Source organism: Chelonoidis abingdonii, chromosome 1, assembly GCF_003597395.2.
Source record: "Chelonoidis abingdonii isolate Lonesome George chromosome 1, CheloAbing_2.0, whole genome shotgun sequence".
NCBI classification, from domain to species: Eukaryota; Metazoa; Chordata; order Testudines; family Testudinidae; genus Chelonoidis; species Chelonoidis abingdonii.
The window spans coordinates 332,943,307-332,971,025 of record NC_133769.1 but is presented as its reverse complement, the minus strand read 5'-3'; the positions used below and the strand labels follow the sequence as shown (position 1 = coordinate 332,971,025).

The 27,719-nt window shown below is 40.7% G+C and overlaps 1 protein-coding gene across 1 annotated transcript; it reads right to left on the bottom strand.

Annotated features, from left to right (window-relative positions):
- On the bottom strand, nucleotides 1-27,677 carry SKA3 (spindle and kinetochore associated complex subunit 3). Its single transcript, XM_032777440.2, has 9 exons — nucleotides 27,538-27,677; nucleotides 23,464-23,580; nucleotides 11,818-11,882; nucleotides 8,896-9,061; nucleotides 7,203-7,626; nucleotides 1,803-1,912; nucleotides 800-984; nucleotides 334-543; nucleotides 1-123 (listed from the first exon to the last, which is right to left on the bottom strand). The coding sequence occupies exons 2-9, from the start codon at nucleotides 23,564-23,566 to the stop codon at nucleotides 1-3; spliced, it is 1,386 nt and encodes a 461-aa protein (XP_032633331.2). The 5' UTR covers nucleotides 23,567-23,580; nucleotides 27,538-27,677.
- Between the last annotated feature and the right edge of the window lie 42 nt (nucleotides 27,678-27,719).

Sequence of the window (27,719 nt, the reverse complement as noted above, 5' to 3'; positions counted from 1 at the left end):
TCACCTGTTCTCTTTGTTGCAATAATCTGGAATATTCCTTTCAAATCTTGTAGCAGTTCCTGTTTTGATCTCCTTTTTCATTACTGTAGGTGTATCTGTTTTTGGATTATACTTTGATAATATCTAAAATAAAACATTGAAGGGATTAAAGAGATAATTTATCTGAGCAAGAATTCAAAGCATGACTATAGTTTATATATTTTCAATTGAAAGCAGCAAAGAATTCCCAGATTCAAATCTGATAAAATTAAGCAGTCTTTCCACACCACTGATCTGATAACAGAATGGAGATTCCACAGGCACAAACACACACAAGGAGTAAGTAAAAACGACCTGTAGAATGTCTTCTGGTATCTTTGTTATTTCTGGAGGCGGAGGAGTATTAAGGAGATTTTCATAGTCAGATATTTTTGGAAGAGAGGGTCTTCCAAGATGTTCAATATACTTGTCAGAACTTAAAGTAGGAGGAGCACAATCTTCTTTGTGTTGTTTAACAGTCACATCAATCTCTGGCAGTGACTCAGCCTTGTTCCCCTTTAATAGCTGTATAAAAGATGATAATCGTATTCAAATTTATAGTAAAATGTCATCAGCTAGTTTAGTTTTATTAGACAAATTAAGAATGCTATTAATTACTTCAAGTTGATGTTACGGAGATTGGTTCTACAGTGATACACTTGCCCACAAAGCAATGTGGGCAGGGAAGACCATTACTGACTCATTAAAAAAATTATATCTAAGTACATTTTCACCTGTCACAGAATAAATATGATTACTAAAATGACATTTAAGCACTTACTTTACTTTCTGTTTTTAGCCAGCCTGTTTCAAAGTCTGGAAGAGTGGGTGTTGCTGTCTGATTAGAAATATTTGATTCTTTCATCTTCGGAGATTTGGGTAAGATGATATTGTCTTTTCTGGAAGGAATTTTCAGACCAGGAGTGCAGAACACAGGCATCAAAGGAGAAGCCAGGCAATCAACAGCTAAAATAATGGATATGAGTAATAATTTTACATGCTTGAATACATGGGGCATTTATAACAGTTCAATTTTACAATTCTGCATTAGAGATTCCAGTGATAATTTTTGTGTATTCACGCATCCCAAAACAGCATGAAAATATAAAACTAGCTGACCATTTTACCACTGTGAAGACATAACTAAATTAGAAGGATCTTTGAGGTTAGACACTTTAGTCCATCTGTACAATGCAAATTTTAGGTTCAAGTCCATAGCAATATCCACATTCAAGAACCAGTTCTCTTGCTTAAAACATATCTACATTATATTTCTGAACAAATCTCTTACATAAACGTATCTTACATTTTTCCAAATTTTAAATATCAGTGTACAATTTTGCTCTAAGATCTTCATACACCTTCTGAAATATGTCTCATTTTTCTTTTTTAAGATACTGTACAGCTATCTTGAAAGAGTTACAAGTTATATTATCAGGTCAGCTTGTCCTAATGTAACTTCATATCTGTTCTTTTAAGCTTTTAATAAATAAGTTTAAAATTACTGAAGCAACGATTAAGTTCTGAAGGTGAAAGACTCACAGAGTAACATATGGTCTTTGTGGATGATGGTGTTGGAGATAGGAGAGAAAACCAATATTTATCTTTAAGTCTGGATGCTAGATTTACACACCGCCAAACCCACCTTCTCTTGTATCCTTTAAAAATAATTTTCTGAATCCTTACAATGCAAACAAGTATCAAGCCTTAACTGTCAATGCAGAAAGTTTACTTCAGAATTAATTGAAAATTACCACTATTAATTTCAAATAGTTTGAATTTACCATTTTCGCTAAGTGTTTTCATTGCTGGTCCAGGAGTAACCATGATTTCCCTGGATTTTGATGATGTTTCTGCTGCCACACACATTTCATTATCATCTTCCTTAAGAAAACTACAGATTGGGATTAAAAAAATACATCAAAAGTGATATTAAAATACCATGACTATGGTTCCATGATTAAAGGTATATTGTCAACTTACTAAACATTTATATAGCAGTTATACCCAGAGGCCTGATCAGGATCAGGATTGTGCTAGGCATACGGGGAGGGACAGTTCAGTGGTTTGAGCACTAGCCTGCTAAACCCAGAGTTGTGAGTTCAGTCCTTGAGGGGGCCATTTAGGGATCTGGGGCAAAAAAATAGTTGGGGACGGGTTCTGCTTTGAGCAGGGGGGTGGACTAGATGACCTCCTGAGGTCTGTTCCAACCCTAATATTCTATGATTGTATAAATACATAAGACTACACACATTCTCATCCTTAAAGGAAACTATGGCTCAAATCTCACAGTTCATCACGTACAAGTGCAGCAATCAATTGCCCAAGAGATTTGAAACCTAGTCATTCTGAAAGAAAAAAGTAGTTTCAGGTTGTCTTGTCCCACACTTGATCTGATTTTAGAGTCCATATTTCCATTTTATTTTACACTGTCTCTCCCTCTTGCCTGAAATCCATACAACAGAGGAGGAAGATTGGCAATGAGAAAGACAGAGGAAGTTGTTTCCCAGCCCTGTTTTCTCTATGACTATGGTTTCCATAATTGTCCAGCAGGGATTCTTGAACCTTCCCCTTAAACATAAGGTACTGACAGGTCTGATCTGATATGGGAATTCCCATGACTATACCTGAAGCGCTGTTGTATGATTTTAAGTTGATGTCTCTTTAAGGTTGCAACCAGGTTCCATTTTAAGACCCATATATTTATCTTCCTACTGGCTAGAAAAATTAGTTTGGCTTGCAAATTGCCAAAGTTACTCAAGACTAAGGAGAATATTTTTCCCCTAAAGCTTCAAGAAAACTGGTCAAACTGTTTGAGTTACAGGTTACTTTACACTGATTATCTACGTAACGTTCCATGCAGGTTGCAACTCGAGTTTCATTATAAGACCCATTTTCACATCCCTTATAGTTTTGCACAGGAAAAGTATTTCTAGCTAAAAAAATTGGAGAAATACTTTAAGTATGCTAGAATTATTTTTGAAAGCAAGTAGTCAAACTATTTTAAGTTATAGGTGTTTAAAAACGACATTTAATAAATCGACTTTGTGTCACTCTAGCTACATACACATCTCAAACTTTATACAGATTCTTCCCATTAAATTAATAAATTAATTAAATTTTACAGAGTCTTATTTACAAAAATTAGCCTGCTTAAAAGCATGTAAAGTCTTTCTGCACTCTTTCTGCACTATATGCCTGACAAGAAAGAGTCCAGGAAAGAGAAAGTGCAAGAAGAGGATTGTTATCCTGCAGGGCAAATGAAACAAAGATTAATTAAACTACAGTAACTCCGCACTTAACATTATGCTGGTTAACATTGTTTCATTGTTACATCGCTGATCTATTAGAGAACATACTCATATGAAGTTGCGCAATGTTTGCTTATAACGTTGTTGAGCTGTGGGGGCTTGGAACCCAGGTGGGCTGGCAACCCCTCATCAGCTCCCCTCCACCACCCCCAGCACCACCCACCTGCCGGCAGGGCCATGGACCAGCAACTCCCCCTTTGCTCCCCACACCTCTTGTCTGCAGCAATCAGCTGGTTCATGGTATTCAGGAGGCTGGGGGGAGGAGCAAGGACATGGCAGGAAGCTTCACCTCCTGCCCCCGAAACAGCTGGTTGCTGCAGGCAGGAGGCACAGGGAGGGAGAAGGGAGATTGCATACCGAGTCCTCGCTTCTCCACCCTAGAGCAGTGGTTTTCACACCGTGGGTCGCGACCCAGTACTGGGTCACAGAACGTAAGGCACTGGGTCGCAGCGCCCTGGTCAGCACCACCAACTGGGCCGTTAAAAGTCCCATTGACAGTGCTGCCTGGCTAAGGCAGACTAGTCCCTACCTGTTCTGACACTGCACTGTGCCCCGGAAGCAGCCAGCACCAGGTCCGGCTCCTAGGTGGGGGGGGGGGGGGGGACAGGGCTCTGTGCACTGCCCCTGCTCCACTGGGTGGGATGGTGCCTATGAGCAAGAGCCACACGGCGCTGCTTGCGCACTTCCACCTAGGAGCAAGACCTGCTGCTGGCCACTTCTGGGATGCAGCATGGTCCGCGGTACCAGGACAGCCAGGAAACCTGCCTTAGCACCCCTGCTGCGCCGCTGACTGGGAACCGCCTGAAAAGCCTGCTCTCCAACCTTATGCCCCAAATCCCCTGCCTCAGCCTGAGCTGCCTCCAAACCCAGAGCCCCCTTCCACACTCTGAACTCCTCATTCCTGGCCCCATCCCACAGCCTTCATCGCCACCCCTCACTCCCAGATCCATTGGGTGGTGGGCATCAATTTTCTTCAACTGGGTTGCCAGAAAAAAAGTTTGTAAACCACTGCTCTAGAGCCACAAATGGTTGATTGCTGTGGGTGGGAGGCGACGCACCTCCTGCCCGCAGCAATCAGTTGTTTCACGACATTCAGGAGGCTTTTGCAGGGAAGAGCGAGGATGTGGTGTGCTTGAGGGAGGAGGTGGAGCAGTGGTGGGGCCTTGGAGGAAGGGGTGGAGTCGGGGCAGGCCTCGGGCAGAGCTGGGGGTTAGGCACACCCCCCACATACCCACTTTGGAAAGAACAGCAAGAGGAGCAGCTGAATGATCCACCCTCTGACTCCACCACCTCACCCAAGCTTCATAATCATTATTGCTGAGTACAATATTTAATTGTTTGTTTAAAAAACTTATGCTCTATATAATGTCTTTTGTCTGGCAAAAATTTTCCCCCCAGAACCTAACCCCCCATATTTACATTAATTTTTATGGTGAAATTGGATTAGCTTAACATTGTTTCACTTAAAGTCGCATTTTTCAAGCACATAACTACAATGTTGAGCAAGGAGTTACTGTAATCTAAACTCTACAAAGCAGGGGGTAGCCATATATACACACATATACGCCACGCAAAGAAAACTGTGTTCACAGTATATGCAACCACATCTGTCAATCATAACTCAAAGTTAGCAAACAGTAAGAAGCAAGGAAATAAAAAGTTCAACCACTCCAACACTTCATTTAGTTTCCTTTCAAACTGAACCACTTTCACCTTTCATAATCCACATATTACTTGAATTCTGAACATTACCACTGTGCAGCCCTAACTCCAATCCTGGTTACTGGTTTTATGCTAATCTACTTTGATTTAATATAGGGCTTGTGTGGCTAGCACAACTTACACCGTATATAGTTCCGTGTACGGTTTTGAATTGGTTTTGTAAGTAAGAGAAGTTTGTCAGATTGCCAATGGTAGCTATGATTTTTTCTCCTTAAATAAAATGTTTAGGAAAAGGTGACGTGTGTCAGCAATTGTTCTAAATGTAATTACAGTTACAGAACTGAAGTCTTAATTTATAGATGCATTGGTATATTTATGGGCACAGGTAAGGCAGCAGATCATAGTTAACACGTTTTGATTTTTTCACATAGTAACAGGAGATAGAAGCAAAAAAGAAGTGTGATTTATTAAAAACTAAATACCCAGTGAGGTCCAATAGCTGACACTACTTTCAACTCATTCTTTGAAACTGCCTAGGTTTTGAATTAGCATTCCTTTAAACACAGTACATGGAAAAAACACAGCCACAAAAAAGTCACATCAGTCACAGCATAGTGAGCTCTCTCATTACTAAAAGTTCAATATTATGAAATACAAATACAAGGGGCATGTTTGTGCCATTTACAGAATGATACAGACATGAATTGAGACTTGTTCCTTTACAAGTCCACAGAGTGGGGAGAAAAATAGCAGCTGCAGAATAGCCAATGGATGGAAAATATATGGGAAATCATGTCAATTTTTCGTATGTATAGAAAAAGGCAAAATAACTGAATTGCCTGTGCTTGTAGTATTTGCAATTAGAGCCACTGGTTCTAACATACATTGGCATCATAGCAAGAGCATAATGTCTAGAGATTTGATTTTTAAAAAATATGAATTTTAACATTGATCAAAAAAAATCCACCTACTCAGTAAGTGTGAAGAAAAAACAGCCAACTATGCTGTGATTACTGTTTATTACTATTACAAACTTTCCATTTGAGTTTTAAAAGATAATATAGAGAGTCAATTATAGAAGTTCCATGGAACTAACACTGACTTCATAATTAAAGTTGTGACAGTTTTCATTATCAGCCTTTTTCACAGAATCACAGACTAAGGTCAGAAGGGACCATTATGATAATCTAGTCTGACCTCCTGCACAGTGCAGGCCACAGAATCTCACCCACCCACTTCTGTATCAAACCTGTGTCTGAGCCATTGAAGTCCTCAAACCATGGTTTAAAGACTTCAGGGTGCAGAGAACCTTCCAGCAAGTGACCCTTTTTTGTCACTCCATATACTGACTCTTTCATTAGGTGAAATAAATCATTAAGAGAAACTGAGTTGTAGAATTTAAAAGGACATTGTGAAAAAAAACAAAAACACACTTCACCTATTTTAGTAACCTCACTTTAGATTATTACAACCAAAATTATTTTAAAAATATAATTTATTTATTATGCTGTGCATTTCTTCTGTTTCATTCAGCTATGGACAACGAGGACCTGACTTTTAAAACCAGGTGTACCCATTTTAGAAGTCAGGCCCTTAAAAATACCAGTTTGACTTTGAAGTTCTCCATGCTGCAATGTTTGTGTTGCAGCTACTACAAAGGAGTATCTATTTGATAAAAACAATATGTTCATGACTACTGAAAAACTGTAAACATTTTTATCCATATTTGGTTTTCTGAAAAATTAGTTTCCAAAAAACCAAAAACTGGACTACATTACAGCTGGTAACTGCTTTTAAAAGTGCTAACTTAAAAAAATAAAAAATAAAAAACAAAAATCACCTTTTATTGCCCATCCATAACTCAGACAGCATTATCAAGAAATAGCTTTAAATCAGTTCTCAATTATTACTGCACAGGACAATGTGTATTAATGTCTGAACCCAAATCTGAGGTTAATGAAAGCCAAGGTCTTCAGATTGTCATTGTCTGACTGTCTCTATCACATGGAACCTACTCAAACTGGAAAATTTAAAACAGCCACAATTTATCTAGGATATCCAACACAGCAGTGTCTGGCACAGGAGAGAGAGAGTGATCAATATGAAAAAAAGGATCACCTACCATCACAAAATTGCAAGAAACTAGTACAATCACAGAGGCAACTACTACAGAAAACACAGGATCATCTGAAGTTAAACACATCTACTTACTTTTTTCTTGTCTGAACATTTTTATTAATAAGTGCCATTGTATAGTCTTCATTCAAACACATGGTATGTTCACTAATGCCAAAATGTTCAAGCTTTGGAGTTAAACACTCATAATCATCCATCTTTAATGTGCATTTTGGTGTTTTGGGCACTATATATGGGGTCTGTTTGGGAGTTGGAATTCTATTTCTTGAATCTTCTTTATGCATATTTGTCTGGGGTTGTACATCCATCATATCCCAAGTTCTGGAGAATGCGTACTGTGAAAGACCGAAATCTGAAAGCTGTGGGTTACGCAGGGGATCCTTAGGCACAGATGTTTTCCCAATACAAGCAGGAAAGCTAGATATATCTTCCACTTTCTCTTGATCAGAGTTAGCTTGGTCAGATACCTTAGATGCATGGTTAACTTCCTCGTCCTCCACTGTTTTATTAAAAACAAAGAATACGTCAGAAATGTCAGTTACCACTTAAGAACTGTTTTATAGACTAAGCAAACAAGACACTGACAAAGAGTGAAGAGAAAACTGTGAAAATGTGCATAAGCACAATGTAAAAAAATCAAGAGGAACGAAGACGATCCCACTGCAAAGGTAACTGAGTGCCCAAATCCTACGTTCAGAAACTAAGACACTCAAGAAAACAACACTTAAGAATTCCTACCAATTATAGCAACTAAAAGAAAGCCATTCAACTGATAGTATAAGTAGCAGGAATGCCAGTGGTGACATTGCTGAAAATGCTTTTCTATTACACATATTTACTGATTTTCTTTAAAATTTAATATAATACCTTTAAGGGTTTATATTAATCCTCAAGTATTACTGGGATTTTTATATCAATAAGGAGTAGACTGGGGAAAGTTGAGACAATATTAAAGAAGAAGAGACACAACTAGATAATCCTTTGGTTTTGTCTAAGGCCTTTGTCTAAGCAAAATTGGTTTAACACTGTGATTTTAAAACAATTTAATTAAACTAGTGTAAGGCGCTGGATGGACACTTATTTTGGTTTAAACCTGCTTTATATTTCAGTTTGATTTAAGCTAAACTGAAAAAAGCCATTCAAACCAACATAAGAGTACAGGGGTATGAACTGATTTAAATGAAACCAGTACAATAGCTCATGTAGACAAAGCCTCTGCTAGGATAACAAATTGGGTTAAGAAGATGCGTTACATGTTTTAACATGCCGTTAATTACCAGTTAGTATTCAATATAGGACAAGCCAATTGTGTTTAGAAACAACGTCAAATGGGCTTTATTAATTCTAGAACTTTTGTCTTTTTGTCCATGTGTTTACAGCACCCAGCACAATGGGACCCCAAATCTTTGGATACTACTGTAAAACAAATACTACTATGGTCCACATTAATGACACCTGAAATGAAAGACAGATTACAAGGTCAGGGAGTGTAGTTTATGCATGTTACTGTGATATTTAACTTGTCCATGGAACTAGGGTAAAAATTTCAAGTTGCACACTATTTCAAGGGTTTACGGATAGACCTACTGTTAGATATGTTAATGCAAAGAAATCTGGCTAAGCCTGTATTATGTTTTGTAACTAGTTCATAATATTAACACATTTGGTCTGTGCTTTAATACAGAGATGCTTACAATTAAGACAATGTTTATCAGAAATCATATTTTTAATCTTCCAAATGTTCTACAGTATTTTCAAGTAGTATTACCTGCGTTATCTTTAACAAGTGGTTGATAACCATATTTCTGGAACAGTTCTCTTATTTTTTCAAGATCTGTTGTATTTCTTTGCATCAGTACTTTAATGGCTTTCATGATATCATAAGTTTCTTGTCTTTCAGAGCGACTCTGATCAAGGGTAGCATTAACATCACCCTTTGAAGGAAAAAAGTAGAGGTGACTTTTAAAATACTAATTTACAAAGAGTTTGTTCTTCCCTAGTTTTGTTCAAAGATCAGTGGGGAATAAAGTATACAATATATTTATTGTATGCGTCATCAAATGGGTGAGTGTGTTGAATCTTTAAATAAAGGCTTCTTTTATTCAAAAGGATAGTCACTGAAGATACACATGTAAAAAACAAATGCAAAATTTGTAAAAAGTTTTTAAACATCTTCCCTTCGGAACACACTGGGCTATGGTTGAAATTTTCCTGGGTGTGGGGGATATGTACCTGGACCCCTCAACACCCAGCCGTCCCACCATGTATTTATTTCCCCAGATAATTCCTAGAATGTTTTCTAAACATAAATACAACATTTGCTACTCTCTAGTCCTCTGGCACAGTAGCTGTTGTTAATGAGATATTGCATATTTTTGCTAGAAGCTCAGCCACTTAATACCTGAGCTCCTTTGAAGGTAATTTTCAGCTGCTGTTCTTGAAAGTTTATACACCAAAGTTGCCAGTAAAAAAAGCGGTAATAAATGTGTGCAGTTGTTGGCACCTAAGAGCCAACAGATAAAATCATCATCAGCTGCGCTTCTGCTTCCACGCAGGCCTCCTCCCCTTACCAAGTTCCTCATCCCTACTTAATCATTACAAAACTAGGAAATGCACAGATCTTTGCTGTGAAGTAGTTTGGTTGCTACACACAACGTATTTGACACAAAATCAGTATATGAAAAGTTAAGCCACCTAACAGTTCATATGTTCTACTCCTCCACCCAAAGGCACAAACCTTACCATTATCAAAACTACTGTGCACCAATTCATGCACCACAACTATAACTCTGTCCCAGGGAAGCAGCCTTCCACCACCCACTTTACCAAACTACCTTCTACTAACCCAACACACTTACCTAATATCCACAATTAATAAAGTTGGGAGGAGGTACTTTGATTAAAGGGCTATGTGGAGAAGGCTGGGTTGAGTGAGGCAATTATGGGTGTCATGTGCTATGTACGGTAGTTGCGGTAATAGTAAATAGGTGCCCATATGTGATGGAGGGGAGTATGTACTATTAGGTGGGTTAACTCCATTTAATTGCTTTTGGGAGTTTGTGTCAAGTATACGTGTCACAACCATATCAGCTTCACAAAAATTTTCTGTATATTAATAAGGAAACCAAAAAGTGTACAAACTCAATTTTTTTATTTTTTTGCTTTGATAATGGGAAGGAAGTGGAACAATATTCATCACCTTCAATTTCCACCTGTTACCTTGCTATATAGAACAACATGCTTATGTCTGAAAGTATATCCTACAGAAGAAATATACAAATATGTACAAAGTTATGGTAGCAATAAAACGTTGCGAATTTGGGGACTGGAAGGCTCAGACTCTCCCCTAAAAATAGACTAATCTGGTTCAAATTCAATCCCAATGTGCAGAAATGAAGAGTTATTAAAACTTGCTGGCAGGACAGAACATTATAGCACAATTGTCACCATATTTTACACTAACCAGTAGATAGTGGAAGCTCTTAAAAAAGAAGTTTTAATCTAAGATGCTTAGTAGTTGACTTCAAACAGAATTTGTAATTCTCAGTCCTTGTCTCTACTTTCTCACTGAGGAAAGGTCCTAAAATGTTGCTGCTCTGATATTATGGGAGGCAAAAGATCAGAGCATTGCCCACACGGCAGTTAAGTAAAGTCAGAGTTCCAGATTGTGGGAAGGAAGCTTTTCTTCTCATCTAAGGCTCCAGGATTGGATACTGTCCTTTTGCATATTTCAGCCAGAATACCTGCAGCTGGCTAGAATGCCAGATATTGGGGAAGGAAGGAAATGTAAGAGTGATGGAACTGTTGAACAAATGAGAACGTTAGAAGATTTTAGTTGCTTAGGGCCTGCTCTCATTGAAGTCATAAGTAAAACACCCACTGAATAGTTTGAACAGACCACTAGACATTGCTAATAAGATTCTTCCATATTTTCCATTGTATTTTTATGTAGTTCACCATAAAACTCATAGCAAGATAACATGTTCACTGGGGTATACATTAGTACATCTAATCTGAACTCCATCAGTGCTACAATTTACTCCCTATCTGAACATTTTTGTTAGAAATTTTGGGCTACGGAATACTTCAGCACACTGTCAATTCAAATGTCAATTTAGCCATTGGAACATTTTATCAAGGGTCATGGTGGATTCTCCATCACTGACAATTTTAAAATCAAGATTGGATGTTTTTCTAAAAAATATGTGGTAGGAATCATTTTTGGGAAATTGTATGGCCTGTCTTATACAGGTGGTCAAACTAGATGATCACAATGGTCACTTCTGGCCTTAGAATCTATGAATTCAATATTTAAACACCAGAGTGAGAAGACAGACAAAATATTTGTATATTTAAAAATATTTTTACCATTTTTAACCACCATCTGAAAGCCTGAAACTGGGATCTGTTTGCTTACTAAATTTGGTTTCTCTCTCATGAAGAAGTGCACAAATTGGCTTATTATAAATTCAGTGCCAGGAACTCTATAAACAAAGAATTTACTGAAGTAATTAGTTTGGAAAACAAATAATTAGGACTTGCAAACTGAAAGAAAACAAGTCAAATTCTGAGTTGTGAACATTCATGAGTTAGGACTGTAAAATATTTAATATATGATCAGTAAAGTTATGGAAAATAAAAAGATACATTGTTGTATAGTTTGACAAGCAAGTGATGAGTCAGTTATTACCTTTAGAGTCCTGACTTCACAATGCAGGTCATGTAAAACTCTCATTGGAGATTCATCTTCATATTCTTCAATATGCATGTTAATGGAAAACGATTTTGGAAGAAAAACAGAGGTTAATATCTTTTCATTAAAGTTAGTCGGTAATCTCAATTATTTCTACCATAGACATATACTTCTATTAGATTCAACATGAAAAAACAAAACAAAACAAATAAATAAGTATATAAAAAAGAACCAAGTGTAATATTATAAACCAAATGCCCCACATATCAGCGTGACAACTGACATTACACAGGCTGCAAAGCCACAGGGGGAAGCGGAGAGAAATTGATGAGGATCAATTTAGGTTCAATCCATTACTGCTCCAATGAATGATGCTAGAAAGCCCTGTTTATAGAAGCAGTATCACCACAGGTATAATCTACTCCTATAAGAATTTTCTGTGAAAATGTGGGATACCTGTGCCAAATTTCACCTCTTATCAGGGTTAACTTTCAACTCAGACTGGCAGAAACATGGATACAAACATCTATACCCGTAAAAAGCAGAATCAAGTACCAGTTCTGACTTGTTTGCTTGCATACAGATGCCAGTGTTTCCCACTTATGCATGCAGAAGTCAAAAGCAGACAAACTTTGTCCCTCATACCGGAAATTGAGGCTAATGTGAATAGCTGAAGCAAGAGAGAACATCTGCTATGTGACAAGATACGGCAATGTGCAGACCAGGAAAAGTATGAGTTGATAAATCAAATTAAAACCTTGAATCAAATGTGCAGATACACTATAAAGCAAGCAAGCAATGAAAATACATAGACAAATAGCACAGGACAGGCTGGATCAGTAAGGACAATACAAGCAGCAATAGTTTTACAATGAAACAGAAAACGTAAGTAAAACCTACTGACTTTAAGGATTAGAGGTAATGGAATTGTCATCAAAGATTAAATAGAAAAACAACTTCATTAATGCAGAGGTAAGGTTGCCCGGTGGTGTCTCATGCCCCTCCAAAACTCCAAGTTCAGCAAAACTCAAACTTGTGAAAACAAAGAAATACCAAGTTGAGATACCTGCCCATGCAATCTTAACTCTGCCCACCTGGAGCCCCCACTAGTATTATCTGCATGCTCCCGAGCTGCGTTCGTTGTGTTAGATGTAGTTGTACTGAATGGTGGAGAAATTAGTTGGAGCAGCTTGGAAGAAGAACGATTTTGATATGAGGCAACATAGGAGGCTGCAGTCTCTGGGGATTTGAGAGTGCCTCTCCTTGATCCCCAAGTGTGTGATCAAAGAGATGCAAGTGTACTTGAGAAATCTAGTATCCTTCATTTCAGCACTGCACTCTGTAAATTAAGCTGGCCTGCTGAACTCATCCCAAGCATGAATAATGTGGGGAGGGTTGAGCACAAGGTTAACCACCTAGCCTCATAAAAGACCCACACTGAATACAGAAACAGAACCAAGGTACATTCTGGTAAAAATGGCTGCTCAGCAAAGAACACTGCTGAGCCTGCATGCTGCATGAAGGCTCCTGGTGAAACCACGTCTGTGGAAACCAGGACCCTGAAAAGTTTGATGCTGGCAGCAAGAAAATACTTCAAAGTTTATTTCTGAAACATGAGAATGATGTTTCAAATATCAAAGATCATGAAAGAGATGGACAACGTTTGATTCGAATTCTGGCCATCAGCGAGGGTAGACTGACAGGTGCGAACAAGAAACACTTCAAGCAAGAAAAGCCACATCTCATTTATTCAGGTTATAGTGACAACAAACAATTAGAGGAAGTAGTGCTCATTATGGCTGATTCTACGCAAGGTAATCACTCATCAATTGGGAACATATAACCCAGTGCATCATATATTCCAAACTCCAAACCAGATTCTTAAAAATGTCAATCATACAGTGCTATGCTCTGACAGAGGAACATGGCAATGACGATAAAGATGAGTTTTAAAATTGCCTCCAAAGAGGACTGGAAGAATACCAAAACATGACTTACTCCTTGTGATGGGTGACTTTAATGCTATAGTAGGATGTGACAAACTAGGAATGGAAAGAGAAATGGGTTGAGAGTCATCAGTCAAAATGGTAAGACTCATAGAATTGTATTTGGTGTCCAACCTAGTTTTTGCAAACACCCAGTTCCCTTACAAAGACAAAGAAACATGGAATTCACCAGATGGCAAAATGACAAACTAGATCAATCACAGCCATAGGCGCGAACTTTCCCCGGCGCCAGTGGGTGCTCGTGCCCCTCCACCCTTTCCCAGCCCCCATTCCAATCCCTTTCCCAAAGTCCCTGCCCCAACTCCGCCCACTCCCTGCCCCATTGGACCCCTTCCCCAAATCCCTGGCCCAGCCCCACCTCTTCCCTGAGTGCACTGCATTCTCCTGCCTCCCTCCCAAACGCGCAAAACATCTGTTTCGCGGCTCAAGCGCTGGGAGCTAGGCGGAAAAAGCAGGCATGTGACACGCTCAGGGAAGGAGGCAGAGGCAAGCTGGGCAGGGGTGGGAGCTGTGGGTGCATGCTGAGCACCCACTAATTTTTACCCTTGGGTGCTCCAGCCTTGGAACACCCACGGAGTCGGCGCCTATGATCACAGCTGCACTAGTTCGAAAGTCAAGTCATCTGTCCAAGCCTCAAGGGCACATTGAGCAGCAGATGACAGCAGCGGCCAAAATCTTTGCATTTCTCAACTGAAATTCAAATTCAAACTAAATTATCAACTTTAAAACAGAAAACAAAAGTGTACCGTGAGAAATTCCTGCTTGAACTGAGAAACAGATTTGAGACATTGCCAGAGGCAGAGGAAGGTGAGACACAACAGACTTGAGCAGTGCTCAGACTTCCAGAGACAATGTGATTTAACCTGCAGCAGCCACAGTTGGGTATCAGTGTAGACAGAACAAGAACAGGGTAAGCCAAGAAATGTGGCCTCTCATCCAGGAAAGAAAAGTACTAACAGGAAAACATCTGAATTCTGAGATCAATGAAATATTGGAAAAAACAAAAGAGGATTGCAAGAATGAAGTGAAAAGCAATGCAAGGAAAGATAAATGGAGACATGTTGATGACCTAGCAGCTGAAGCTGAAACTGCTATTATGATAGAAAGTCACAGAGTTGTTTACCAAGTGAAAATTTCAAGATAGGAAATAGGCCAAAAAAAACCAAAGATGGGAAAAATGCTTACAATTGAGGTAGGCCAAAAAAACAAATGAGCAGAACATTTCAAAGAAGTTCTCAACAGACCAAGCCCCATTTCAGCACCAGATTTCGATGAAACATGCAAACTGGATCAACTCAATATTAACATTGGCCTTACAGAGATATCAAAAGTACAGGTTGCAATCAAGACACTAAAATATAAAGCACTGAGGGATGATCAAGTCACAACAAAAACACTAAAAATTTGATACCATCACCGTAACAAAACTGACAGTTGGTCAACTAAGGTTTGAGAAAAAAGAGAAACTCCCCCTAATGACCAGTGAAAAGATGGAATCATTGTCAGAATATCCCAAAAGTATGATCTTACTGACTGCAAAAATGGGAGAGAAGTTACATTACTCAGTTGTAGGGAAAGCCTTCTGCTGAGTGACACTACTCAGGAAGAAAGGCAGCGGGTGCAAAGTTTAGAGAAGAACTCAAGCCCAAGACATCCTGTGTAGAGGAGATATTTATACTAAGGACCATCATAGAAGAATGTCTAACCTGGGAAGCTCCCCTCATTATCAATTTAATTGATTTTTCAAAAGACATTTGAACAGCCTGCACAGACGTACATTGTGGAATGTGCTTCAGTCCTACAGAATCCCAGCTAAAGCTGTCACCATTATCAAGGCCATGTTCAAAGATGTAAAGTGCTCTGTAAGGGTAAACAACCAGAGAAGGTATTTCAACTTGGATACTGTCATGAAACAGGGCTGCATTTTATCACCACTGTTTGGCATTGCCATAGACTGGATAATGAAGAAGGGTACTGGCAACACAAACACTGATATAGCATGGCAAATGCCTAGAAGACCTAGACTTTGCTGATGATATTGCACTACTGAGTGACACTTCTGAAAAGTTACAAAGATAGACAATCTGGCAAAAACACCAGGCCAAGCAGGGCTTAAGATTAGTATGCTAAAACAAACATCCTTGAAGCCCAGTCATCTAGCAGTAAAATCACACTAGAAGGCAAAAACAAACAAGTAGAACAGTTAACCTACCTAGGCAGCAACATATTGGCCAACAGAGATTTCAAGAAGGAAGTGAGATCAAGGATAGGAAAGACAACACTACATTTACTAAGCTTAAAAACGTATGGTAATCAAAGAAATACACAGGCTTGGCAGAACTTTTTATATAATTTCAGCAGAAATATCAATGTTTATTTTAAAACATTTATAATTTTTCTCGATTTAAATTTTCAGTTGTGAGAAATTATATGGGGTGTCAGACAATTATTTAATTACATCAGATGTTGAGATTCAAAAATGTAAAGCTATATAACCATTAAAACAAATTGTCAATATCACATCAAAATATATAAAGTAAATACCTTTAAATCAAACTCTAATAAGTTCTCAAGCAGAATTTCTTACTTTGTCTATTGGTAAGTTTCAATCATCATCTATGGCAATATTTTTTCATCAGTTTGTGTGTGTATAGTGAAAATGACATTTACTGACGTAGCAATAAAAATCGAATCCTTCCAAGCTTACATCAGAACAAAACTGAGAATTTTCAATTCAAACATAATCTGTGTGCGAATGTATGGCTTTGAGAGCTGGCTATCTACTAAATCATTAGACAGAAAAATTAGATGCATTCAAAAACAAGTGCCCACAAAAGATTTTGGGCATTAGTGGAAAGACTTCATTACGAACACAAGATCTGAGAAATCACCAACCAGCCAACTGTTGCCATCAGAATCAGAAGGAAGCATGGCACATATTTGGGACAAGAACTCTGGATGCCAATGCACAGATTCCCACATGAAGCTGTCAAGTGGAAAACAACTGGTTTGAGGAAACAAGGTTGCCCAAGAGAAACCTTCAGAAGAACTCTTAGAAGGAGAGGCAAAACAGTTGATCGACACTGTAGAGCAAATGGAAGCAACAGCAAATGGCAAAGAAGAATGCAAGGGACTAGTTTCCGCCCTGTCCCAATAATGGCACGGGAAGGATGTAATGTAATTTACTTATGTAGTTTGTGTCACAGCTTTGCTAACAGAGGCCGTTACAGGGAGTTTGAGAGGGAGTTCTCCAGGTGAAGGAGGAGCAAATACGGGACCCTTGAGGTAAGTGGTTGTCTGTATTGTCTTTATGTTTGGGGGCTACTGTGTGCTGTGAGCTTGTGTTTGTCTTTTGTTTTGTTTGAAGGACCGTGTGCTCTGAGCTTCTAAACAAGGTTTGAAATCTAGAAGCCTCTGTTCATTGGCTGACCCTTAGTTAGGGGGTGGGGCTATCAGGAAGGCCGGGGCTTTATAAAGCAGTGAGTCAGCGACCAGGGAGCTTTCTGAATAGGGGCCGCTAACAGGGAGTTTGGAACGGGAGTGGGAAGGGGGCGAGGTACACTTGCCACTCTTTAAAACCTTTAAACTAAACTATAATCAAAACTTGATTTAAACAAAACCCCTATCATTAACCTAGGTAGCTATAGGAGAGAATGCAGGCAGAAGTCCAGCAGCAGAGTGGGGGTTATCCTGTTTATTACACTCAGTGTAGCATGTATAATTACCTGCCCTGTGGGTGGGTAGTGTATGTGTGCATTCGGTGCAAGGAGCTACTGGTCCTCAGAGACCGCATACGGGTCTGGTGGAACTGGAAGAGCTAAGGCTGTGGTAATCTAGCCGTCCAGTCCCAGACCTGGACTTTAGTGTCCACCAGTCTGGTCCTGTCCCAAACCTGGACTTTTGCGTCCAAAGTTTGGGGGCTTACCTGAAACTCCCCCAAGCTCACTCAGCTGGATATTTCTCCGCTGCCACAGATCGAATTATCCTATGGGGCCTGATCCCCCCCCTTTCCTCCCTCTGGTGTCCCCAACCCTCCTTGTGCGGACACCCAATTCCCAATCCCTGATGCTAAAAGCATGGGAAATAACCCCTCCCCCTCTTATCCAGGCTTGCCTCCCGGCTAACCTTTTGACCAAGGAAACCAGCTTTCTGCTTCCCTCAGGACAATGGAGATGCAAATACCCCGCTGGGCTCTGCCACCCCCCTTGCTCCAGGAATGGGGAAAAACTGTAACCACCAGAAGAACAGAGAAATTTTCGCTCTTTCCCTTAGTCTGCTCTTCCCTGGACCCAAATAGGGAAATAGCGCCACAGCTGGCTTTTCTTTGCTCCTAGGAAAAGATTTCCACAAGGTTTAACAAGAACTTTATTAGAAAAAAAGAACGAAAATTAAAACAATCATCTTGCTATTAAGAAAACTCATACAGGCTCTTTCTTATAGAAAAATTAAAAGAAACAGTCTGACTTTAAAAGAGAGCCCAATTAAACCAGCACCAACAAATTAACATACAGGGTAAATACACCCCAAAACATCATAGCTGAATTACTTTTGCGGTTCCTGGTACTTACAAGATGTTTAGAAGAAGTATTAGGAGAGAATTAGAAGAAGACTTGTTTCCTCATAGCAAGAAAACAACAAAGACCCCGAGTATACAAATTCCCGCCCCTGACTTTAAACAATCCAGTTCTCTGATTGGTCCTCTGGTCAGGTGTTCGGTTACCCTTTTCAGGTAAAAGAAACTTAACCCTTACCTTACCTATCCATTTATGACAAAGGCAGACAGAGAAGTATGTTGATGAGGCTTTCTGGGACACTGTAGATTTCTCCCACCTCCGGTCAGACAGCCCCTGCGCTGTTGAGGAGGATGAAAGGCCCAGGGAAGGAGAGCAGTCAATGGGAGCAGAGAGAAACCTTCCTATAGTTGGGACCCTCCTTTCAGATGATGTTGGGGTATCCTCTCGCACTAAGGTTACCTCTCTGGGGGAGGGAACTCCAGTCACTAGGAAAAGGCAGGCATTAGTAATAGGAGATTTGATCATTGGAAACATAAATAGCTGGGTTTGGGATGACCGGGAGAACCGTATGGTGACTTGCCTGCTTGGTACGATGGTTGCGGATCTCTTGAGGCATCTAGACATACTTGTGTGTAGTGCTGGGGAGGAGCCGGTGGTCGAGGTACATGTAGGTACCAATGACACAGGAAAGGGTAGAAAGAGACGTCCTGGAGGCCAAATTTAGGCTGCTAGGGAAGAGACTGAAATCCAGGACCTCTATGGTGGCATTCTCAGAAATGCTTTCAGTTCCACGCGCAGGGCCAGGTAGGCAGGCAGAGCTTCAGAGTCTCAATGCATGGATGAGACAATGGTGTAGGGAGGAGAGGTTTAGATTTATTAGGAACTGGGGAAACTTTTGGGTGAGGGGTAGCCTATATAGGAAGGATGGGCTCCACCTAAACCAAAGTGGATCCGGACTGCTGGCACTTAACATTAAAAAGGTTGCAGAGCAGTTTTTAAACTAAGAGATGGGGGGAAAGCCGATTGCTGCAGAGGAGCACATGGATTGGACAGAGGAGAGTCTATTGATAGAGATTCTCTAGGTTTTAGTCAGGAGGAGAGGATGGAAGAGGATAAAGTATGGGCCAGATCAGACATTCACATAAAAAAGAATCTGACACATCAGAAAAGGGCAAATAAACAGTGACAAGTTTTTAAAGTGCTTGTACACAAATGCTGGAAGTCTAAATAATAAGATGGGTGAACTAGAGTGCCCCGTGTTAAAGGAGGATATTGACATAATCGGAATCACAGAAACCTGGGTGGAGTGAGGACAATGAATGGGACACAATCATTTCGGGGTACAAAATATATCGGAAGGACAGAAGAAGTCGTGCGAGGGCAGGAGGAGAGGAGTGGCAATATATGTGAAAGAAAATGTAGAATCAAATGAAGTAAAAATCTTAAATGAATCCACATGTTCCATAGAATCTCTGTTCATAGTAATTCCAGGCTCTAATAATAACATAACAGTAGACACCTCTTATCGACCACCTGACCAGAACAGTGATGGTGACTATGAAATGCTGAGGGAAATTAGAGAGGCTATCAAAATAAAGAACTCAATAATAGTGGGGGATTTCAATTATCCTCATACTGACTGTGTACATGCCACCTCAGGACAAAATGCAGAGACAAAATTTCTCAATACTTTAAATGAATGCCTTTTGGAGCAGCTGGCATAGGAACTCACAAGGGGAGAGGTTTCAGCGGTAGTCGTGTTAGTCTGTATCAGCAAAAAAACCAAGGAGTCCTAGTGGCACCTTAGAGACTAACAAAGAAACAAATTTGTTAGTATGTAAGGTGCCACAAGGACTCCTTGGTCTTTTTTCCCCACAAGGGGAGAGGCAATTCTCGATCTAGTCCTGAGTGGAGCCCAGGATCTGGTCCCAGAGGTAACTATAACAGGACCGCTTGAAAATAGTGACCATAATATAACAACATTTAACATTCCTATGTTGTGGGAAGAACACCTCAGCAGCCCAACACTGTGGCATTTAATTTCAGAAAGGGGAACTATGCAAAAATGAAGAGGTTAGTTAAACAGAAATTAAAAGGTACAGTGACTAGAGTGAAATCTCTGCAAGCTGCATGGAAACTTTTCAAAGATACCATAATGAGGCCCAACTTAAATGTATACCCCAAATTAAAAAACACAGTAAAAACTAAAAAGAACCACCATGGCTTAACAACCATGTAAAAGAAGCAGTGAGATAAAAAGGCATCTTTTAAAAAGTTGAAGTCAAATCCTAGTGAGGTAAATAGAAAGAGCAGAAACACTGCCAAATTAATGTAAAAATGTAATAAAGAAAAGCCAGAAAGGAGTTTGAAAAGAGCTAGCCAAAAACAATGTGTTTTTTAAGTACATCAGAATGCAGGAAGCCTGCTAAAAACCAATGGGGCCCCCTGACCCAATCGAGATAAAAAGGTGCACTTAAGAAAATAGAGTCATTGTGGAGAAACTAAATGAATTCTTTGCTTCAGTCTTCCACGGCTGAGGAATTTAGGGAGATTCCCAAAACTGAGCCACTCTTTGTAGCGTGACAAATCTGAGGAATTGTCACAGACTGAAGTGTCATTAGAGGAGGTTTTGAATTAATTGATAAACGATTACAGTAACGAGTCACATGGATGAGGTGGCATTCACCAAGAGTTCTGAAAGAACTCAAATGTGAAATTGAGGAACTATTAACTATGGTTTGTAAACCAGTCCTTTAAATCAGCTTCTGTACCCAATCATTGGAAGATAGCTAATGTAGCGGCAATATTTTAAAAAGGCTCTAGAGGTGATCCCGGCAATTACAGACAGATAAGTCTAACATCAGTAACCGGGCAAATTAGTTGAAACAATTGTAAAGAATAAAATTGTCAGACACATAGAAGAACATAAATTGTTGGGCAAAAGTCAAATGTTTCTGTGAAGGAAATCATGTCTACTCAATTTATTAGAGTTCTTTGAAGGAATCAACAAACATGTGGACAAGGAGGATCAGCGGACATAGTGTACTTAGATTCCAGAAAAGCCTTTGACAAAGTCCCTCACCAAAGGCTCTTACGTAAATTAAGTTGTCATTGGATAAGAGGGAAGATCCTTCATAGACTGAGAACTAGTTAAACAGACAGAGAACGAAGGTAGAAATAAAGGTAAATTTTCAGAATGGAGAGGGTAACTAGCGGTGTTCCCAAGGGGCAGTCCTAGGACCAATCCTATTCAACTTATTCATAAATGATCTGGAGAAAGGGCAAACAGTGAGGTAGCAAAGTTTGCAGCATGATACTAAACTGTTCAAGATAGTGTATAAAACCAAAGCAGACTGTGAAGAACTTCAAAAAGATCTCACAAAACTAAGTGACTGGGCACAAAATGGCAAATGAAATTTAATGTGAATAAATGTAAAGAAATGCACATGGAAAAATAACCCCAACTCTACATACAATATGATGGGGCTAATTTAGCTACAACTAATCAGAAAAGAGATCTTTGGCGTCATCGTGGGTAGTTCTCTGAAGATGTCCATGCAGTGTGCAGAAGCAGTGAAAAAAGCAAACAGGATGTTAGGAATCATTAAAAAAGGGATAGAGAATAAGACGGAGAGTATCTTATTGCCCTTATAAAATCCATGGTATGCCCACATCTGTACACTGTGTACAGATGTGGTCGCCTCATCTCAAAAAAGCATATACTGGCACTAGAAAAGGCTCAGAGAAGGCAACAAATGATTAGGGGGATTGAACAGCGTCCCATATGAGGAGAGATTAAAGAGGCTAGACTCTCAGCTGGGAAAGAGGAGACTAAGGGGGGATATGATAGAGGTAATATAAAAATCACGAGTGGTCGGAGAAAAGTGAATAAGGAAAAGGTATTTACTTGTTGCCATAAATTAAGAACTGGAGGGGTCACCAAATTAAATTAATGGGCAGCAGGTTTAAAACAAATAAAAGGAAGTTCTTCTTCACACAGCACACAGTCAAACCTGGGAACTGTCTGTGCACAAGGAGGTTGTGAAGGCTAGGACTATAACAGGGTTTAAAAGAGAACTAGATAAATTCATGGAGGTTAAGTCCATTAATGGCTCTTAGCCAGGATGGGTAAGGAATGGTGCCCTAGCCTCTGTTTGTCACAGGGTGGAGATAGATGGCAGAAGTGAGAGCACTTAATCACTACCTGTTAGGTTCACTCCCTCTGCGGCACCTGGTATTGGCTACTGTCAGCAGACAAGATACTGGGCTAGATGGACCTTTGGTCTGAGCCAGTATAGCCATTCTTATGTAGTGGGGCTCTGGAGATAGTCTGCAGTTACATGGAAGAGAACTCATGATCTGAGTTTAATGAAGGGTAAATACAAGTATAGCATTAGTTGGTATCATATGCACAAGGGTGAAGGGTTACTGCATCTCCTCCAGGCACTCAGTCTATGTCTACAATATCGCTTATGTCAGCAAAACTTATGTTGCTCAGGGGTGTGACTTTTCCACTCCCTTGAGCAACATAAGTTACACTGCCGTAAATGCTAGTGTGCACAGGGTTATGTTGCCGACACAGCTTCTGTCCCTCGTGGGGTGGTTTTTTTATGCTGAAGGGAGAGCTTCACCACACGTGCTGCAGCCCACAACTTAAATATGCGCAAACGAGGTTAACAAAATAAGTTTAAGTGAACTTTTCACGTGTAGGTAATGCTGCATCACTATTATTTTCTAGAAGAGAGGTATCATATTTTTAAACAATTTGCCAGTTTCCACAACTCATAATCACAAATTTTCCTTTTTTTATATAAAATGTTAAAAAGGCCATTCTAGGAACATACCATTCAAGATTTAACCCACAACATAAAGAAATTTCAACTAAGAAAAATAGTTGCAAGACAAAAAAAGTTAAAGTTTCAAAGTCTATAGATCTCAGCATTCAACATTCCATCTTAATCCAAATATCCATATCATATCGGAAACTAGAATCTGCATCTCCATAAAAAAGACCAGGATGGAAATACTTTGACCTCTCTTGTAATGTTTTTCTTGCTGAGAGCACAACACTAACAGCTTTCACTGAAGTACCAGATTTGAGGTGCAGCCTCTCACACACTTACGTGTATCTTCTCTATTTAATGCTTGTTCAAGTTGCTCAGCCTCTTTCTCCAAAGTGACAGCTAAAGCCCGCAGTTTGCTGAAGAAATTTCCCGTCACCTCCATGATGAAGAAAATCACTAGAGAAGACAAGGTAAACACCTATCAGCAACTTAATAGTTGATATTTACATAGGCCATCTCTTGTATAAACTACCAAGAGCTAATGAACTACAACATGAAGCACAGCAGTGGGGTATGAGGGGAAATTTTACTCATGAATACCACAGGACAACCATACTCTTACAAAATGCCAGAAGTCATTTCAAGAGACAAGGTTAGTGAAGCAATCTTTTATCAGACCAACTTCTGAGACAAGCTTCAGGTCCTGAAGAAGATCTCTGTATAGCTAGAAAGCTTGTGTCTCTTCCCACAGAATTAGATCCAATAAAAGATATTACCTCAGGGAGGGGGAGGGATAGCTCAGTGGTTTGAGCATTGGCCTGCTAAACCCAGGGTTGTGAGTTCAATCCTTGAGGGGGCCATTTAGGGATCAGGGCAAAAAACTGGCCGCGGCTTAATCCTGCTTTGAGCAGGGGGTTGGAGTACATGACCTCCTGAGTGAGGTCCCTTCCAACCTGGTATTCTGTGATTCTCATGCACCTTGCCTCTCTAATATCCTGGGACTGAGTGACATGGCTACAAACTACACTGTATATAAGTGGCTTAAGGTCATCTCTGAAAGATGCAACTGTATAGAACTCCATACATCCACTAAGACAGGGGGTACCAAACTGTGAGCTTGTTGGAAATGGGATGCTAAAAAAACTAAAAAGTGTTTCAGTTTCAAATTAATGGTCACTGCACGTAGAGCAGTGCTCCAGCATACACCCATGAAACAAAATGCACTCTCCTGGCCATATTCACCCATGATGGTGAATAACATCATCAACCATGCTGGCCATAAAGTTCTACTTAGCAGTGCATTTCCACACTGAGACTGGGCAGATGGGTGCTGTACTCATGTGGCACCAAGTTGGCTGGCTTCCTGCTATGCCTAGCCTTAGCTTGTACCTGCGACGCTGCATAAAAAGGAATATAACTAGTTACACTAATACAGTCACCACGGTTACAAATCGCAATAAATCCTGTACAAAGTATGTCATGGATCAATGGAAAAGTTATAATATATCCAGTATGATTATTCTGTTTAAATCCTGGTATCATCATTGTATCTGAAGTTATGAATACAGGCAGTCCTCAACTTTACAGACATTCAACTTATGATGAATGGCACTTACAATGTTTCTGAATTGACACCCTGATTTGACTTACAATTGGTTTTGACTTTATGACACTTGGTCCCACAATGGAGAGTATTGCGGATCCAAGTTATGATGCAATTTTCAAGAACCAATTGTGTCCTAAGTCCGAGGGCTGCCTGTATTATACAACTGCAGGAGGGGGGGCCAGAAGCCTGAGCCCATCCAAGTCCCACTGCCCCAGGTGGGGAGGGGACCAAAGCCCAAGCCCCACCATTCTGGGGGGAGGGATTTGAAGCCCAAGGGCTTCAGCCCCACACAGGGGGCCTGTAACCTGCACCCCACTACCTAGGGCTGAAGCCCTCAGGGTTGGCTTCAGCAAGTCTAAGCTACGACCCACTTTGGGGTCCCAACCAACAGTTTGAGAACTGCTGGGCTATGTGTTTGTATATCAAGTATGTTTTGCTCTTGGGTGACACCCACAGGGCATATTTACATGCATACTAGCCATCTCTGTGTTGATGGGCCATTGAAGAGACTCAGCTCACCCAGTGAGTCTCTCCTGGAGACTTTTCAGAAAGCACCAGATAATGGTTGCCCCATGACTCAGTGAGGCATGAAGGCCATGTGATCCAAGACTTCATCTTTTTGCCAATAACTTTCTAGGCACATGGGCTGAGGGTATAAAATAGGAGACTGACATCACTGTTTTGTCTTCTTTCTTGCTCCACTTCTCTAGATTGTGATTTCTAACAAGGAAGCTTTGGAAAAACACTGATGATCCTCAATCTTTTTGGGTGATCCAGGGAGATTTACTGCACGCTAGCAGAATCACCATCACTGCTATTATTCTGACCTACATACTGAAATCAACTGTATATAACTTCTTTAACCATTTAATAACCCTCTTATTTTCTAATAATAAATCTTTAGTTCACTAAAGGAATTGGCTGCAGTGTGGTATTTGGTAAGATCCTGAAAGCATATATTGAGCTGGGAAGGTGGCTGGTCCTTTGGGATTGGAAGAACTTTATATACGATTGCTAGTTTTAATAATCAGTCATAACAAAAATCCAGTTGTCTGGGTAGTAAGTCAGGGGCTGGAATGCCTAAGAAAACTGTGTTTTGGCATCTTGAGAACTAGTGTGGTGGTACAGGAGTCACTGTTGTTAACTGGCTTGGTGAAATCTTATTATAGAAGCAAACCACCAGTTAGGGCTGTGTTTGCCCTGTTTCTTGACATCTGTCCTCAGCTTGGTATTCTCGGTGGTGACCCATACCAAACACAGTGACAGTACCAAACTGCACACCTTGAGCTACTGAGGTGAACTTATGAAGTTCCAGGTCATGCTGCCAGTGATCCTCTCACACAAAAAGATGCATACAGGGATGGCTCAGAGCAGCTGCAAAAGGTGCAGCTGCAGAGAACTCTGACAGCAAAGTGCTCCTACACAGAAATCCACTGTAGAAGCTGCAGAGTTGCCACAACAGGGCTGGGAGGCCAGGGACACGTGGGGAATTTCTTCCTGTCTCTCCAGGCGAATTGCAATTTACCCAGCAACTGTAGACAGGCGCCACTTGGAAGGTGCAGAGGAGCAAGGGAAGCTTCAAGAGAGCAGAATGCCCCCATAACGTTCCCACTTCCAACCAAACCTCCTCCATAAGCATCCTCTGCCATTTTACCCCCCTTCTCACTAATACCTTTTTTTCCATTTTCTGTGAGAGCTACTTTAAATGTTTTGTATTGTCCTTGCCTTATATTTCATTCAGAGGGAAGCCAAGGGGACTTCAGCTCATGTTCAACAATAGGCCAGATGAGAATTAGCAAGAATTTAGTTTAAAAGTAAATTAAACAAGTTAAAGTCAAGCCATTGACAGCAGTTCAGCAGCACAGAGGGGGCATGGATCATACTCCCTGTCAGTACCCAGCTTGGGGAAACCAATGAGTCTACCAGTGGACCAAATTCAGTGATGAATCCTAGTCACATGCCACCTTAGGTATGTTATGCATAGTCTAAGAAGAGGATGTAATTTATGACACATTTCATGTGTGTTTTTCAAGTTACAAGACACACAGTACTAATGGCAGCTCCACAGTGTTTCTTTCTGACAGACTGTCTAGAAAGTGGAGATATTTAAAGAGATTGTCATAATCACATGTTATGCTTCCTGAGGCATTTATTTTACTGAGATTCCACAAGTACTTAAACTAATTAAGCCCTCCCTCAATAAAAACACCCAGAGAGGAGCAACGTACACGTGGCATTTCACACATCAGTTGCAGGAGTGAGGCCTGGGAACTCCCACAGCAGGAAGAGCACAAATTTCCTGGGATTTGTATCTCTGCAATGACGGTGAATCCTGAGGCTTCAGCCCTTACAGCCAGGCCCCTTTGCCGTCCGGATGCCGTTGTTGTTAGATAGGGACAGTCCCTGACCGGATGGCACATAGTACTGGGGATGCTGGGGGAGCACCAAGGTATGGTGCGAATTAAAGAAATTTCAGTGTCCAGCAGAGGGGGCTCGGTTAATGCAATAACCCCCCACCCCCCCACCCATGTCTGCGCGGGAGCTCAGCTAATACAACAGTCCCCTACTCCGCGTGTGTCTCGGGGGGGGGAACTCACCTAATACAGCAGCAGCAGCAACACACACACACACACACCGTCCTCCGTGCCCATGGGTGGGGGAGCCAGGGCTCAGCTAACGACCCCGCCGGGCACCCGCACTCCCCTCTCGGACTGTCTCCCCGCTTAGCTGGGCGGGAGCAGGGCCCGGACACGGGGCAGAGAGGAGGCTCCCCAGCCCCACCCGACAGCGCGCGGCCGAACCGTTACCCGCAGCCGCTCTCGGTTTGCTCGCCCGGGTCCGTCCCTTGCTGCTGGAATGGAAACAAAAATACGCGCCGCCGCGCGCCTCGAGCGCTGCTTGAATGCCTGAGCAGAGCGAAGGCCATTGGACAGTGCGAGGCCCCGCCCCTCCCGCGGCGGCGCTCCTAGTCTCGCGAGAGAAGCGGGAG

Coding starts and splice junctions, on each gene's coding strand:
- SKA3 (XM_032777440.2), bottom strand. CDS start 23,566: ATGGAGGTGACGGGAAATTTCTTCAGCAAACTGCGGGCTTTAGCTGTC. Junction 11,883..23,463: donor ATTAAATAGAGAAGATACAC/GTAAGTGTGTGA, acceptor TGCATATTGAAG/AATATGAAGATGAATCTCCA. Junction 985..1,802: donor GAAAACACTTAGCGAAAATG/GTAAATTCAAAC, acceptor CCATTATTTTAG/CTGTTGATTGCCTGGCTTCT.